The sequence below is a fragment of the Poecilia reticulata genome, chromosome 11 (genome assembly GCF_904066995.2).
Source record: "Poecilia reticulata chromosome 11, P_reticulata-male-v2, whole genome shotgun sequence".
Classification (NCBI taxonomy): Eukaryota; Metazoa; Chordata; class Actinopteri; order Cyprinodontiformes; family Poeciliidae; genus Poecilia; species Poecilia reticulata.
The window spans coordinates 1,874,601-1,891,116 of record NC_088840.1 but is presented as its reverse complement, the minus strand read 5'-3'; the positions used below and the strand labels follow the sequence as shown (position 1 = coordinate 1,891,116).

Below are 16,516 nucleotides of genomic sequence, written 5' to 3'. Positions count from 1 at the left end.
TTGTGCTCTTTATTCAGAAATGCCCCAAAACAATTAAATAATCACATCTCTGTCTTTAGTCGTTTCTTTGATTGCCAAATACATTAGTGTGTGTGAGAAAATGTGTCAATGACAGGAATTAATTTAAAATACCTGTTTTAGCTTACTGACACATATTCCACTTTCAATATGGCGGACGCTGTTACGTATCGCAGCAACGGGCCGTCCCGCTCCATGAGGCGACTATGTATTTATGTCTATGGTGCCGACCGTTGCTCTCTGCGTCAGACTGCAGCTCGATGAGCTCCAGCAGCAAACGGTCTGAGTCACACGGGCTGCTGCCCTCTAGTGGGTAAATGAGGAACAGCATTAAGTGTGTATGCTACGCCATATGCAGGTAACAGTACTGCTGCCCAATGTATTAACAATGACAGAGGCTGCGCCTGCGGGCCGGATGAAATTTGACCATGGGCCGCATTTGGCCCCAGGGCCGGACTTTGGACATGTCTGGGTATATGTATGTATATTACATATTGTATATTTGTAATGTAGATAGATTTTATTGTTTTGAATACACAGATGATGACTCCTGACAAATACAGGACTGGTTGGTAGTTACTCTATGCAACGAGAAAAACTGCCTTTGTTTCACTCGCTTAGGCTGTGATTGGCTGATCAAAGCCTGATGTCCAGCCCGTGATATCTGATTGGTTCTCTGGCGCTCCTTTTAAGTTTTGGAGTATGCGCTGTAGAGGCAGCGCTGAAATTCAAATTTGAACAGAAGCTGTTTTATCGAGGAAGAGCAGTCGAGCTGAGAAGATCGCTGAGCACTTCTCGTTTTGCTTCGTTAGGTTATTTCTTTACACATAAACCGAGTATAGAACTGGTAACACTCCGTTTTGTAAGTACTCCTCAAGTGGATACAAACTGTCCGAAATGGACCCATTTACTGAGGTGAGTTGAGAAATTTTATGTAAGAAGCTAGCTGTCGCAAGACTGTTGTGGATAGTAGGAGTGTTGTCGTTATCTTCTAATGCTAACTTAACCCGCAGCTGTGTTACTAGTTCAGTTGCCAGGGGGAATACGTCAACTGCAGTTTCTTTGTCTGGTACCGGCCAGAAGTCACTATAAGTAAGGCAAACTGTAGTTAGTTTTTATAAATTTATCAATTGGAAGCTTCATTTCATTTATTGCCCTCAAAAACAGAAACAACAGTCACGGAACATTAACTTAAACAGATTACATTTTTGAATATTTTGAGGTTCAGTCTTTTCTCCTGATACTGTCGTCTAAACTTTGGACAGTAGGGGTGTTACCAAAAACAAAGCATGTTTCTTGTGCCTCCTATAAACTGTACAGGCCCAACCAGGCGTGGCTCATTCCTGAAGAACGTGATCTCAGATTTTCCACACAGGCCTGTTGGCTTGGTGAAGCTGTGGTGGCCTGCAGCACACTCAGGAATGTGTTGGGACTTGCACAGTACAGTAAATCAGATTGTGAAATACTTGGCAAAGGGAATGAAAGGGGGGGTTTGTGTAGAAGAGAGAATTGTTTAGTTTAATTGGTTGTGTTAGGGTTAGGGTCTGGACCCCAAATATGCTTATTATATCCAACCATAGTTTAAGAAATAAAATATGAATAAATTGGGCTGGCAGGTCATTTAGTGACCGTGTATTGTACCTCCAAGTTTACTGTGCATGGTATTTTTTGTGTTTTGATTTGACTGTTAATTTTTCTATTTCCACCAAAAACTGTTGTGTGCAAGTCTCTTGATCCGATTCACAAAGGAAACCTCTTAACATCATGTGGTCCATGCTTGTCTGATCTGGATACTGCATGTCTGATTTTCTGATTCTGTTGGTCAAACTAGAAACTTTTGGAGCGGACTCGGGCCCGCAGGGAAAATCTGCAGAGGAAGCTAGCAGAGCGTCCCAACGCAGCTAACAGGCAGATGGTCAAAAGGCCCAGGGAGCCTCTGACTGAATCAAATAACACCATCACTGATTCTACTGTTGATAAAGGTTAGTGCTTTCGTTAAGATTACCCCTGGTGTTGTGTAAGGTGTTTGAAATTTCCTTGTAATCCCTTTCTCCCTTTCTAGTTCCACAGATCTCCTCCAAACCCTCCCATTCAAAGCGCAGGTGCTCAGAGGAAAACCAGTCGGCACGGGATGAGGAGAACCAGGTTCCAGTGATGACCGGAGCTGGGGGCCACGTACCACCAGACCCTCTGACGGACAAGAAACCCCCAGTGGGCCCAGCCAGCATTCGCTCATCCTCCTCTGTTGAGCAGAGTTCAACTCGACCTGTTCAGAGTCAGCCTAAGGAGCTGAAAGCTGAACAGCCAGAGAACACGGCTGTCACTCCAGGTCCTGTCCCTCCAAGCACCAGAGAAGCACCAACAGAGCCCCCTGGTTCTGCACAGCACAGGAACAAACCGGACCAGGTGGAAGACCCGACTACCTCTGCTGCTGGCATGAAGTCACGCCTGCAAAGGCTGGCGCAGCAGAGGAAGTGCTGGGATGGGGATGATGGTAAATACATTTGGTTGAGATTTGTCGCATTAGTAACAGGCTCTAAATCTGTAACTAGTCTGACTTTGCTGCTTCTCTTCCAGACTCTTCTGACATGGTGCCAGACAGCACCCCTCCAACCTTGTCAAAGAGACCAGTGGAAGTCCAGCCGCCTGCCAGTCTTCCCCCTTCAGAAGCTCCTGTTGGGCGGAGAGGCCGATTGGCCAACCTGGCTGCCACCATCGGGTCCTGGGAAGATGACCTCAGCCACACCGACATTCCCAAAGGGAATCCTGGATCTGGTTCTGTTCCCAGACCTGCGGTCAGAGTAGCTGCTGCTGGCTCCAAGCAAACTGCAGCCATGAGCAGTTCAGCTGCAGTAGCCAGCAAGTCTGCCTGCAGCAGCAACCAGGTAGATGCACCTTCACGTCTCCACAGTGAACCTAAAAACTGATGCTGTGCTGCTTTACTTCATATATTTTAAGTAGAGATGCACCAATTAGAGCTCTGTGGCTCATTTCTGGTCAGTTTTTCTGAAGCTTTGAGCCCTCCCTGGTCACTGATTTGAGCTGATTCTACTCAGCTTCTCAGTAAAACCAGAGCAGAGGCTGAGGCTTCAGTGGAAAACAGGATTTGACTGATTTTAAAACAACTCACTAGTTGTTTTTTTTTTACATGTCATAATAGCAGTTAGCACCAGTAGCTGGACAATGTGTCATCTCAAAAGACTAGGCTGTTTTTTTATATCTCTGAATAATGCTTGGCAGACAAGCAACAATGACATTAACTGAGTCTTCATTAAAGGCTGTTGTCAGGGTGACCTGTTATTTCTTACAAATTATGCGTTCACTGACTAGAACAATGGCTTTTAGTTGGGCCCAGATATGCTGAGCATTATTAAATTCCATTCATTAGTACATTTCTAGATAGCTTTCCACTTTTATTCCTGATTTTTGGTCACTGTTCTCTAAAGAAATCTAACGTTTGTGTGTTTTTCCAGGATACTTCAAAATCTCCTATGAAGTCCAGTCAAATGATTCTTCCAAGCCCTCAAAAGGCTGAAATCTCTGCATCTAAAACAGCCATTCAGACTATGCAGAGTTCCCTGAAGAATCCCAAGCAGGAAGCAGTGCTCCCACCCAGTCCACATAAGGCAACATCCTGTGAAGCAACATCAGCCCCGAAGAGTCCACTAAAGACCCAGCTGTTCCCCAGGACCCCTGGCTACACCGCCAGCCCCCTAAGGCCAGCTCTCCAGGATAGAGCCACCATGTCTACTTCACTTGGCCACCAGGAACCCGTCTCTGTTGGAGGTCCAGGCAAGTCAAACTCAAGGGTCCAAATCTTCCGGTTCAAGGTTAAATCGGCTTTGATTGGTGTTTAGGAGGTGAAAAATAGAAAAATCATTTTTTTATGTTTATCAAATGCATCAAAACTAAGAAGTTTCATCTTTTCTTGATATCCTGTACTCCAAACTAGAGATGGACCAATCCACTTTTTCCACTTCAGATACCAATAGACATATCTGAGGTCTAGTATCGGCTAATAACAATACAGAAAAATTTAAACAGACATGTATATATATATACTGAACTACAAATGTAATAACTTTGCCAATACATCCACCAATAGACAGATGGTCAACAACTTACATTTGTTCAGTCAGTGCAATTAGGAGTAAAACGACACGCGTAATATAAACTGAAGCTGACGAAATCAAGTTTGACTACTTTGGTCAAAACAAACCTTTCACATGTTCAGAAAGTGCAATTAGGAATTCTAAATGTAATGTAAAATAGTAAAGCATGATGTTGCTCAAAGACTGAGTAGGTCTGCCTTATGGATCAGGCTCATTGTCACGATACCCAATGTGGTTTTTTTATTTATTTATTTTGTATGTGAATATCAGGACTTATCCAGATATCAGTATCAGAACGGTGCATCTATGTGAAATTTTTCACAGGTGTGAAATCTTTCCTGGAGCGCTTTGGAGAGCGATGTCAGCAGCACAAAGAGCAGGGCGCTCCGCCCAGAGCTCCCACTCCAGCCAGGTCTGCTCCCAGTACTGCCTCAGTCACGCCAAACACCAAGCTGGTCCAGGAGAGGCTCCGAGCTGCCCAGGCTGCACACACAGCCACTGCGGAGCTCACTCAGAGGCAGAAGATGGTAGGTTTTATGTTACAACATGATTAACAACAAGGAGAAGTTATCTTTAAAAAAAAAATGATGATAATAATCCACCTGCTTACAGGAGCGGGAGTCTGAGCTGGCCCAGATCCGCAGCAGATTCCAGAAGGGGAAAACTGTGTGGGAAAACGTGGATAAACAGGCAGACGAGACACACACTGACAGCAAGGTTGGCTTCAGATGCACACAATACACACACCCTCTGTTGGTCCCCAACTGTCCAAATCTGTCAGCATTTACTACAGGTTTTCATTTATTTATTTTGTGAATTATTTATTAGCATGAGATGTCTTAAGTTTTAGTAAGTTCTAGTGATTGTCCTTCAAATCTCAGGAAAAGCATTCAGGCTACCAGATGATTTTTAAAGTTCCATCTTTCTATGAACATAGCTGGACTTTAACAGATGATGTGCTCTGCAGGATCAGCTTGTCAAACCTGCTCAGAGGGAAGTTTCCTCATGTTACCCACAGGATGAACCCACTGCACCATTTAGTGAGGAGGTGACGACACCCAGCCAGAGTCCTCCTCCAGGTGCTGACTGAGCCCGTGTCTTGGTGTTATCTGACATCTTTCTGTTTACCCTCCTTTTTCATCTCATGAGCTGGAAACAATTAATGACAGTCTTATTTAAACCTGGATGGTCCTATTTTGACCATCTATGGTAGAAATGCGTTGCTGATGTAAATGTGAAGAGTTGTTTGCAGTTGGAGTTATTTTAACATGTAATTGGCTTTTCTTTTGGCTCCACCATGATTACATTCTGCATTTCAACTAATTCAAGATGCTAAGAATCCAAATCTAACTACACTTAAAAAAATCAGAACTATTTGTTTTAAAGTTTGGTTTGAAATAAACCAACACTAGACATTTCTTAGTATTTGACTCCAAGAACCAAACTGTAATGGCTGACTGCTGGGTCTGTCTTTACTGAGATGAATCTGTTTGAATTCTCTTATATGTAGGAACCAAGTTATGAATGAAACGCACCTGCACAACGAAATGATGTTTAAATGATCTTTGATCTTCATCATTCTTTAATTACTTGCTTTCTGTAAATGCAGTAGCTGTTAGCCACAATATTTGAACATGTTCCATTTAACAGTGTGTCCCGGAATCGCACTGACGCCTCCAGTCTCGACCTCCAGCCCTATGAGGGGGGTCAGCCAGCCTGGAGAGAAGCCAAGTAAGGAGGAGGAGGTGGTTGAGGAGAGGGAGATGAATGTGGACCACTCCATCAACTCAGCTGTTATTAATGAGCTGTTTGATGGAGTCCTGGAGCAGAGTGAGGATCAAGAAGAAGATGAGGAGGAAGATGCTTTAAATATTTCCTCCATGTCCCTGCTGACCCCTCTGGCAGAGACTGTAGCTGCTGTAGTGAAGAGTCCAGACCGAAGACCAATGGTGAGAATGATGCTGCAGCTCTCTGATGCCAAAAGCTGATGGAAGGTGCTTACTGTCTCCTCCTGCTGCCTCCAGACGTCAACTCCAGCCAGCTCCTTCCTGGTGAAAAGCAACACCCCAGAAAACGGCTGCAGTCCTGGAAAGTTCCAGAGAACCACTGTGGCACGGAGCGACTCCTCAGACGAAGACCATAGGCTGCCTTATAGGTAGGAACACAGTGGTTTCCCCAACTGTTAGCAGACTGGGGCAAGGGGAGCCTTAAACTAAACCTGGGAGCTCTGTGTGTGTGTGTGTAGCATTGATGCATACAGATCCATTCGAGTGAAGGAACCTGAGAGACCTGCAGTGAAGCAGGTTATTGTGAGAAGGGAAGATGTTTCTAAGAGAGCAGAGGAGCCCAGAGCAGCAAGTCTCTTCAGCATGAAGCAGAGGATGAAGGTACACCTGGAACCCAGACTGATTCATCCTGCCTACAATATATACTCATTAAAGTTTAACTAATCCCCTAGAGATAGCATGACCTCATCCCTGAGTAGTTTATGTGAAAATGTCACAATTTGCTCAGACGATGGAAGCCTAAATAGCGTAGTTGGTTTATCAGCAAAAAAAGTAGATATGGGGGTTAATTACACCTTAAATGTTTTAAACGGTCAAGTCTGCAGTTTCTTGAATCTTAAATCAGGGAATTCTCTTAAATACTGAACAGTCCGGTATTTCCACCAGGACGAAGTCCTCTGCTTAGAGATGTTTTTTGTTGTGTAGATGTTGACAAGTGAGGTGAACCTGCAGCAGACTGTGATCCATCAGGCCAGCCAGGCCCTCAACTGCTGCACTGATGAAGAGCATGGCAAAGGCTCACAGGTGGAGGCTGAGGCAGAGAGGCTGCTGCTCCTAGCAAGTCAGTTCACCTACACTCTGTCATGTCGTTTCACTTTTTACTTTTAAAGATTATATAGGTGCCCTGTAAGGGAAATCTGTCATCAGCATCATCACTTAGTCATCTTAAAAGAATCCCTGACTTTCTTCCTTCCTCTGATTTTCTAAGCGGAGAAAAGAGAAGCCTTGAAGGCAGAGCTGGACTGTCTGAAGGGAGAACCAGCAGGGCAGAAGAAAACGTGTCATCCAGAACCACCTGCTGTATCCGCCTCCAAGGGCTCCATCACCCTGCAGGAGCTCCGCCTTCCCCTTAAGGCAGACTTTGTTTGTTCCACTGCTAACAAACCTGGTAAGAATGCAGCGTTGCATCTGCTCACTCACGCTCTGACTTTTATATAGATTATTGTGATGTTTCACTGCTTTTTGTGTGTTTTCCCTGCCAGACTCAACTAAACATTCATTTTTCATCATGATCCGGGCTGGAGCTGAGAACATGGTGGCCACTCCGTTAGCCAGCACTCACCGCGGCCTCAGTGGAGACACACTCACCTTCCCCACCAAGTTCACCCTGTCAGTCCCACTGACCTGTTTGCGGATCATAAAGGAAGCCCATCCTATTTTAATCACATTTCCTTCTCTTTGGGCATTTTCAGGTCTGATGTCTCCAGTGACTTCAAAATAGACTTGGAAGTCTACTGTCTGGTACGTGTCATTTTATTGCTTGGGAAACTTCCATATTCCATATTGGTTCCTAATGGATTAGCCATGGTTTCCTTCAGGTACAAAAACGTGAGCTCTCCAGTGAGAAGAAGAAGAAACCAAACAAATCAAAGGTAGAAATCATTTAATCATAATTCATTTTATTAGTTTTCTTCTGTTTATTTTGGATGTTCAAAATGTCTTCCATTCTCAGTGTTAAATGTTCACTAAAATGTAAAGTTTATTAATCTTTGAGAATGTCTTCTTGCATTATTATGCATTTACCATTATATTGCTGTAAAATGGTCTCCAAGCAACAATATTATCATTTATCACAATAACTTCTGGGACAATTTATTGTCCAGTAAAATGTGTTATTGTGACGGGCCTAGTCAGAATGGACACTTTGTTACTGCTCCTCATGTGTGGGCTCAACCTCAGGTGGTCACCCTGTGGAGTGGTAAATGAACTGAGTGGCTTTCCAATCCTAACCAATGTTTCTTCCTCTGGTTCCAGGCCATCACTCCAAAGAGATTCCTGGCCATCACTGTGAGTTTTTGTCATCCTGCTCCCTCAGATGCTTGGCAGGTAAAACTATTATTTATTTGCATTTAACTGATCAATGCTTTATTTTCTTGCAGAAAAGTGCCCAGACACCAGGTATGTACAGCTGTGTATGACGGAAGCAGTACAGTTGGTCAGTAATCATCGACTCTGATAATGAAAGCTTCTTTATGTGTAGTGGTGGCCAGTCCTGGCGGTCCCAACGCTGTACGCACCAGCAGCTTTGTGCTGGTCGGGTCTCACACTCTGACTCTGTCCTCCATCGGGAAAAACAAGTTTCCTCTGGAGAAGGTATGGAGACATCTGCTCACACCTTTCTCATGTTTTAGATGAGGTTGGGTGATGTGGCTTAAAAATAAAATCTCCGATATTTTTTTTTTCATGCCAGATCTTTTTAAAAAAAACTTGCCATTTTTTTCTCAAAGAAATGTTATATATTTTCAGAAAGTCTGAGTTGTATGATGGAGTATTAATGATGGGCTACAAGAATTTTTAATTTAAGAGAATGTAGTGGTAGTACAAGCATAATAAAGATGCAATATTAGCATAAAAAATGTCCTGAAATTATGAGAAAAAAGTTTGTTTTAAGTTTAATGCTGATGTATTTCCTCGTGTGAAAACTATACCAAAGTATAACTTCACAAGATGCCCAAAGTTCCTCATTTTAATTTATTTCTGTGAAGGAGTTCTCATAAAATTACTTTGGTAATATTACAACTTAATTATCATTATTACTGCTGTATTCTAGTAATATAATTTTATTCTTGTAATAAAAAGGTGAATGAATAGATTTTAGCCTGGCCCTAATATTCAATCATAGAGTGAACCTGGATTCAAAGTCCAAATAAACAGAAGCTATAAAACAGGCTTCTTAAACAAGATGGTGGCCTTTGATGTGCTGAGTGACATCACACCATGGAAACGCATTGGTAGGAAAAACAATCAAGTTTCCAAAATCAAAAATGTAATTGATCATATTGATTTATCTCCCTGCTCTAGTATGATCATGAACAGTTTTATTTTGCATTAAATTCTCTAAACTTCCTGCTTGTGCCCAGGCTTCCCACAGAGCCTCAGTGTCTCTATATCCTCTCTTCCTGAGCATGTGTTGACTTGCTGCGATTTGTTTCTTCTAGATCAGATATGAAGGGAATGAAAGGGAACTGCTCAGTGGTTTGTTTCAGAACATGGTTCCTCTTTACTTCTTGCTTTTATGGGTTGGTGTATCAGGGTTGGTGGGAGAGAGCACAGTAAAGGTTCTGCTTGGACTCCAGCACTAACATTTCAACTGCAGGAACCATCTCTAGTTCCCATAACAGTTACTCATGTGTGTGGGTTTCTTTCTTTGTACCTTTATACACCTGTCAGTTTTACAACAGGAACCAGCCAATCGGATCACTCAGAAACAATCCTGGTTTTTTCCCACACTTAAAGTGTGGAAAAATGTAGAATTGGATTTCGTTTTAGTTTTTTTTTTTTTTTTTACATTATACCCATTTAGCTTTTTTACTTGCCAACTGGATGCACACTCCTTTAATAATCAGATGAGGCCACTTTGTGGTCTTTAGACTTTAAATTCTGTTTAAACTGAACCTGTGGTTCTAAATCCACAAGTAGTTTAGAATCAGGTCTGAATGACAAGAAAGCATAAAGATGGCTATTGTCGGGAATTTACATGAAAAAAAAAGTTCCTGGGTTTCTCAAACTTTGCTTTAAATAACTAGCATTTAGTGTAGTGCAGTGCACTGTTCCATGTTTTAGTGTTGTATTTTAAAAAGGAGCTGATCTCCTGTAAGCTGGTCCAGGTTCAACAAGAGCAATAATGTTATATCACACAAGTTCTGAAGGACTGTTTATTTGCAGTTCCTAGAAATAAAATTTAGGATAAACATTCTTGCATCATATGCAAATGCCAAGAACAAAAAAATGAAAGAAAATAAATTTGAAATTTTGTAAGGTGCTGCTGTGTTGCTGTAATAATGGAATCAAAAGAGCCGAAATAAACCTACAAGTTTATTTCCACTTCCAATAGCAGTGTGCTATTGGTTGGTTGACTTCAAGCCCCCCCCCCCTTCTGTGTTGGGACCCTTCAGTCGAGGCTTTATTTCAAGATGTTTCTTGCGCACTAGTGCTGTATCAGTTAGCTGCATTTATATGAAGTGCCTGGTTTGTGCCCTACAGTGAAATGTGCACAAAGGAATTTTAATAAAACATTTACTGGGTAACATAGTTTAAATACTTTACCAACTCACTGTCACACACCTATTTATGTGACCACTTCCAACCATGCGTCCTTTCCAAGCTGATTGATGTTTCCCCATTTTGAAGGTGCCGTTCCTGTGTCCTCTGGAGGGCCACATCCACCTCCAGCTGCAGTGTGAAGTGGGCTGCTCCAAGGTGGAGGAGAGGGGCTTCTTGGTGAGTAGCAGAGCTAAGTGGAAACCCATCAGGTCTACTTGTACCACTCTAGTTCTGATCACAGCAGGTCGTTGTTTCTGCAGACCATGTTTGAAGATGTAAGTGGGTTTGGAGCGTGGCACAGAAGATGGTGTGTTCTGTCAGGATACTGCATCTCTTACTGGACCTATCCTGATGACGAGAAGCGGAAGGTATCACTCTGCATAACTTCTTGTGTTTAGTGAAAAAACGGCATCAGAAAGCGATGCACCGATCCATAGAGATGAGATTAATAATTTATTGATCACTAGGAGCTGTGGGGGGCTATTTTTTATTATCTGTATCAGTCCTGACATTGAAAAATATTGTAGCTGGGGTCTCTGTGACAAAATGCCTATTGTTTTAGTCAGTTTCATTTTATTATTTACATTGGCTGTTATCCTCCTAATTACACTGAGAAACAAATTAAATATGTTTTAACATCTTTAATTTATTTTACACCAATAGCTTCACAAGCTATTGGTGTAAATAAGTGGTAAAAAGTTATTAATGTAATGAATTACAAATGTATTTATGTCTGTCTTTAGGCGGGGGAGCAAAAACACATTTTAAGTCAATACATGACTGTTTTTGTGTATCACATTGGTATGGTCCGATTCCAAACTTCAGATATCTGTATCATTAAAGGGAGTAAAAATGTTGACTGTGCTTCCCTATCAGAAAGTCCTGATGGTTTGTTCTGCTCCTGCCAGAATCCTATTGGTCGCATCAACCTGGCCAACTGCACCAGTAAGAAGGTGGAGCCAGCCAACCGAGAGTTCTGTGCCAGACCAAACACATTTGAGCTCATCACAGTCAGACCTCAGAGAGAGGACGACAAGGAGACGCTAGTCAGTCAGTGCATGGACACCATGTGTGTCACCAAGTAGGTTCCTGTCGGTCTGACCTCCCCAGGTGCCTGGTGCCTTCCTCAACATGTCTGGCTGGCTGATTCTTGGTTTCCTTTGCAGAAACTGGTTGAGTGCTGACACCAAGGATGAGAGAAATCTGTGGATGAAGAAGCTGAACCAGATTCTAGTGGATCTGAGGATGTGGCAACCGGCCGCCTGCTACAAGCCTCTGTAACCACAGCAACCCCCACCTCCCAGTCAGTCAGTTTGGCTCTCTGGGCTGTCTTAAAAAATACTTGTGCAATATATATATATACATACATGCATAAATAATAAGAGAAGTGATTAATGCTTTAGTGTGGATATCTGATGGGAGATGACCAATCACCTCCACTAGCTGAGGTTATTAAAGCCATATGTTGGAGACATTCCAGAACAGTGTTTTTGTTTAGGAGACAGGCCTTTGGAGTTCCATTTTATTCATTACCGCCTTGTTTTTAATGCATATGTTTTATTGTATTGCTTAATGCAGACTGTCTGCCATACAATGTGTTGATCAGTACCAGCCCTCAGGGTGACTACTGAATTGAACTGCTTGACTTTTATCACACTTTATACTGCCTGGGTGCACAAACCAACAGAAATGCTTTTCATACTTTTATACTTTATACATTTTCTTTTATGACTTGTGAAATGTATTAAGATGCACAGATTTTTGATCCAATTTCCACACCACACTTTGTTAAGTTTTGGGCAGATGTGGGCGGGGTCTGTTACCATGCTACACTAAAGAACAACCAGCACAAATGTGATTGGTTGATCTGTATAACTGTCTGACAGATGGTCAGCTGTGTGTAGATTCAGAAGACTACATTCTAGGCAGGATATTTGACTTGTTAGACTGGTATCCATGGCAATGTTCTCTTCCTGTTCAGTGGTTTAGCATGTTTACTGATTTAGTGTGTGTAACAGACCTTTCTCAGCACCGTCAGGTGTTGATCATGAGTTTTTGAATATGATTGGATAAAATGTTTTTCACAATGTCAACAATGAAGACAGGTTTGTCAATATTCAATGGTTTTGTCTTATTTCTTCTGGCTCTGCTGTTTGTAGATGTCACTCAAGTTTCATTTAGCTACCTGCTGTCTCTCATAAGGGGTTTTTCAGGGTTTCCGTCAGGAAACTTGTTAAGCCTGCTGGTCGTGGCGCCAAGGCGGTCCACAAGTGGCCCACCATGTTCATGAATTAAAAGATGTTGACAGGAAATGTAAAAATATTACTGGGTAATTATGTTACTGGAAGACACTTCTGACTAAAAACAAATCAAAAATAAAACTAAAATATCAATTATTTGTGCTTCTTTAAATCAAAATTACATCAGTAGTTGGTGGATTTAAAAGAAAAAAAAAATGTTATGCTGATCACATTTACAACTGGCCTTTCACATAAATGATCTAAGCAGCTACTTGAGGCCCCCAGGCCTTCAGGGGCCCCATAAATGCTAACATTTTGACACAGATTTAGAAATTTAACATTGAAGAATATCAATGCTGTTAAATTTGATTTAATGGTTTCAGCATAGATTTTAAATTGTTTAACAATTTAAAATCCATTATTGGTCGCAATAATAGACCAATTATTGGTCTATTAAATGTTGTTTAAATGTTTAAACAACATTTAAACAATTTAAATGTTTAACATTTAAATTGTTTAAATGTTAAACAATTTAAAATCTATGCTGAAACCATTAATATAAGATTTTAAGGAGCTGCGAAGTTTGTTACCATAGCTACAATCTGATGCTTTGAGTTTGAGCTCTGTTAACAAATCAGTGATTCTTGAGAATAGGGACAAAACAGGTCCTATGGATAAAGCACAAAATTTGAGTAAAATATACACAAAATATAATTTTTTCAAATATCTGACTAAACTAACCTGGGTCATGTGAGCATGGTCATGTGCGTTTGCAAAATATTTTTTATTTTAAACATTGTAATCGGTGGCTGGTGTCTTTAAAATCCCTTGTCCTAGAGCAGAACTCAATACATAATAGTTTAAAACAAAGAAATACTAAAATTATATATTATGACAATTAAGTATAAGTAGTCATATAATTATAAAAGCATCAAATTGAATTAAAAATAATTATAAATTTTTCAACTCCATTGAAATTTGTCCCTACTTTTTGTCAACACCATCAGACATGAAAAGAATGTAAAAAAGAAAATCAGGCATTATTGGGGGGCACCAGAACTTCTGAGGACCCCATGACCACTTCCTTTCTCTTCCTTTGCTAAGAGGGCTAGTTAGCTCTGGTTAGCTTATGTTATTCTTTAGTTTTTTCTTCTTTTTATTCCTAAGTTGTTTGTCACAACCATGATGTGTCAACACCATAACTGACAATTTACAAAACTTTGACATTTTGTGAAATAAAAGCTTAATTTTAGTATAATGAAAGGATTTCATAGACCTAATGAGCTACAATATGGCCTCCTTCAGAATAACATCATATAAATTGAGGTAGTTTGGCTTTTTGTCAACTCTGTCAGATGTCAACTCCATCAGAGTTTTTGAGACTCTTTCAGTGAAATTGTCAAATCTCACTTAAATGTGCAATTAATTCATTTTAATGTATTTTACATAAATTGCATTACTTCACATGTATCAAGTTTTTCATTTTACTCACTAGTTTGTCACCACCTTCAGTTCTGTGTCAACTCTGTCAGATGGACTTTTTGTTTTAAATATTTCTTTTGATTCTTGAGAAGAATTTGTAAAATGAGTAAAAATATCACTAATAGGGTATTTTAAAAATAATTTTATATTTATTTTTGTCAGATGTTGATGACAAAGTTCTGGGTCAGGTCGATTTAAAAATTTTATTTAAAAAAAAATGTTGCAACTGGGAGCCTGCACCTTAGCATCTTTACATTTCCCAAACATTATTTGTCATATTTGCATACATAAGGTTGAGAAATAATAAAAATAAAAAAAATGGGAAAATTAAAACCCATTTTGTCCCTCCTCTCAAGAATCACTGAAATCCATCTTGGTAAACTACAATTATCACTGATTATTTTTAAGGTTGGCCAATTAACCTTAAAAGTTTAAGGTGGAACAGATTTAGAAAATCTGTTCCAGATTTTCTAAATCCATGATAAAATGCTGTTAGTGGTGCTGAGGGGCCCCTAAATCAAATTCTGCTCAAGGCTTCATACAACCTTGGACTGGCCCTGCATGATGAAACCCCCTGAACTGCATCTCTGCTGGATACTGAGGGACCAATATGGGGAATTAATTTATGTGGCTTTAGTAGCTCTTCCATTTTGTGTCTATTGAGTTTTTAATAAGCGACACAAAGACTGTTTTGGTTGCCCAAGCTTTATGAGATGAGTTTTCCTGATATAAAACTCATCCCATAATGAATACACACAGCCATGTGTGTATTCATGTCTGCACACTGCAACTCTGCCTGAAAGCATTTTATAGCATAGTGTGATGCATTGTGTCATTGCAAAATATAAAATAAGACTTAAGAAAGAAAGAACTTGTCATGTGTGACATGGACTGAACCACCGGCCCACTAATGGAACGTTTTGGTTAGCACATTAACTTTACAGCACAGACACAGAGTCAGTGTATTGACATGTACACTGACTCTTATGACTCACTGACTCCATTATGCGTGGCATGAGCCACGCATAATGCTTTGTTCACAAAGAAATATTTTCATTTCATGCCTGGCAGCCCACCTGACTTATAATACATTGGGGAAAAACCTGGGTTGGGGTTAGAGGGCACAGAGTGGAGTTCTTTGTCTCCTCCCTGACTGAAGCCCTTCTGCTCTGAGCTGATGGCTCAGTTCAGAAGGCAGCGGCTCCAGGAAAAGTCCTGCTGGTTCCAGACTTCCTCTACCGTTCAGCTCACTGGGACCTCCAAGCAGCAGAAATGTTTCTGGATTCTTCTCTGGATTTCCGCCTCAAGACAATTCAGTGTATGAGGTCTACAGACAATTACTTTGATTTCATGCTTGGTGTTTGACCTTTGACCTGCACGGTCAACTGTGGGACCTTACATAGACAAATGTGATCCTTTCCAAATCAATCTAGTCAACTGAGTTTACCACAGGCGGCTCCATTTTACCTGCAGAAACATCTCAAGGATGATCAGAGGAAACAGTTCATTGGTAAAGAGCTTTCAGTGTTTTTTGCAACATTCAGAGCAGTGATTAAGGCACCTTGTTAAGCAGCTAACAGTCTTTAGGACAATATAGTTGAGCAGCTGGCAGTTATTCCTGTGTTACATTGACACCTTTCTGTATTTGTGATGACGGTGGGTGATTGATCTGTTAAAGATCGCTAATCATCGCGTTGGGATCTCAATGAGGCGCTGTATTCCAGCAGGAACTTTAGCTCATGTTAATTTGTAACTTGATTTAATGTTTGTAATTTCTGCTCATGAAAGCAAAGGTTCCCTTTGGAACAGTCTTTGTGTGATATAAAGCCAGCCCTCCTACTGTTTCAGTTGAAGCTGAGCTTAAGGTAGGACTGGTTGTGTGTTTGGCCAGTGTGCCTCTGAGCTGCCCTGAGACAGACTGGGTTTGTCTCCCTCTTTCCTCTTGAGGGTAGAGACAGGTACCAACTGGACCAGCGGGTTCAGAGACAGTACCGCGGCCGGTACCGCCCCATGATGAAGGGACCTGCGGAAACTCCCTGCATCGGGCTGACATGTTGGCATGTCACCATGTTCTCAGAGTGATTGTGTAACAAAGATCATTTTTCAGGTGATGCAACATAACTTTTTGTTGCATGGTGCTTGCGATACGTGATGGATTTCACAATAAAACACCATCCGAGAACCTTAAACCCTGAATCGGTCTGAGTTAGAGAGAAACTCACTCACCTCACAGCTGACTTTTTATCTAGTTCCTCTAACTTGATCGGTTTTATCGTCAAGTTTGACATGTAATTCCAGTTCCATCTTTCTCGTCGCTTGTGCACTTTTTATTTTG

General features: G+C 41.1%; 1 protein-coding gene across 3 annotated transcripts; it reads left to right on the top strand.

Annotated features, from left to right (window-relative positions):
- The first annotated feature begins 293 nt into the window (after positions 1–293).
- anln (anillin, actin binding protein) lies at positions 294–12,580 on the top strand. 3 transcript variants are annotated; one of them, XM_081612763.1, is made up of 23 exons: positions 294–376; positions 1,850–2,000; positions 2,081–2,512; positions 2,596–2,903; positions 3,492–3,810; positions 4,455–4,657; positions 4,743–4,847; positions 5,098–5,209; positions 5,781–6,079; positions 6,155–6,285; positions 6,376–6,517; positions 6,842–6,977; positions 7,125–7,304; positions 7,399–7,525; positions 7,609–7,657; positions 7,735–7,788; positions 8,171–8,203; positions 8,296–8,314; positions 8,397–8,509; positions 10,547–10,636; positions 10,720–10,827; positions 11,368–11,540; positions 11,626–12,580. In XM_081612763.1, exons 1-23 carry the CDS (start codon positions 359–361, stop codon positions 11,738–11,740), a joined length of 3,417 nt encoding a protein of 1,138 aa, XP_081468889.1. In that variant the 5' UTR covers positions 294–358; the 3' UTR covers positions 11,741–12,580. The 3 variants fall into 3 exon arrangements, with proteins under 3 accessions (XP_081468889.1, XP_081468888.1, XP_008419461.2); XM_081612762.1 differs by lacking the exon at positions 294–376 and adding an exon at positions 384–496; XM_008421239.2 differs by lacking the exon at positions 294–376 and adding an exon at positions 719–933.
- Positions 12,581–16,516: the final 3,936 nt, after the last annotated feature.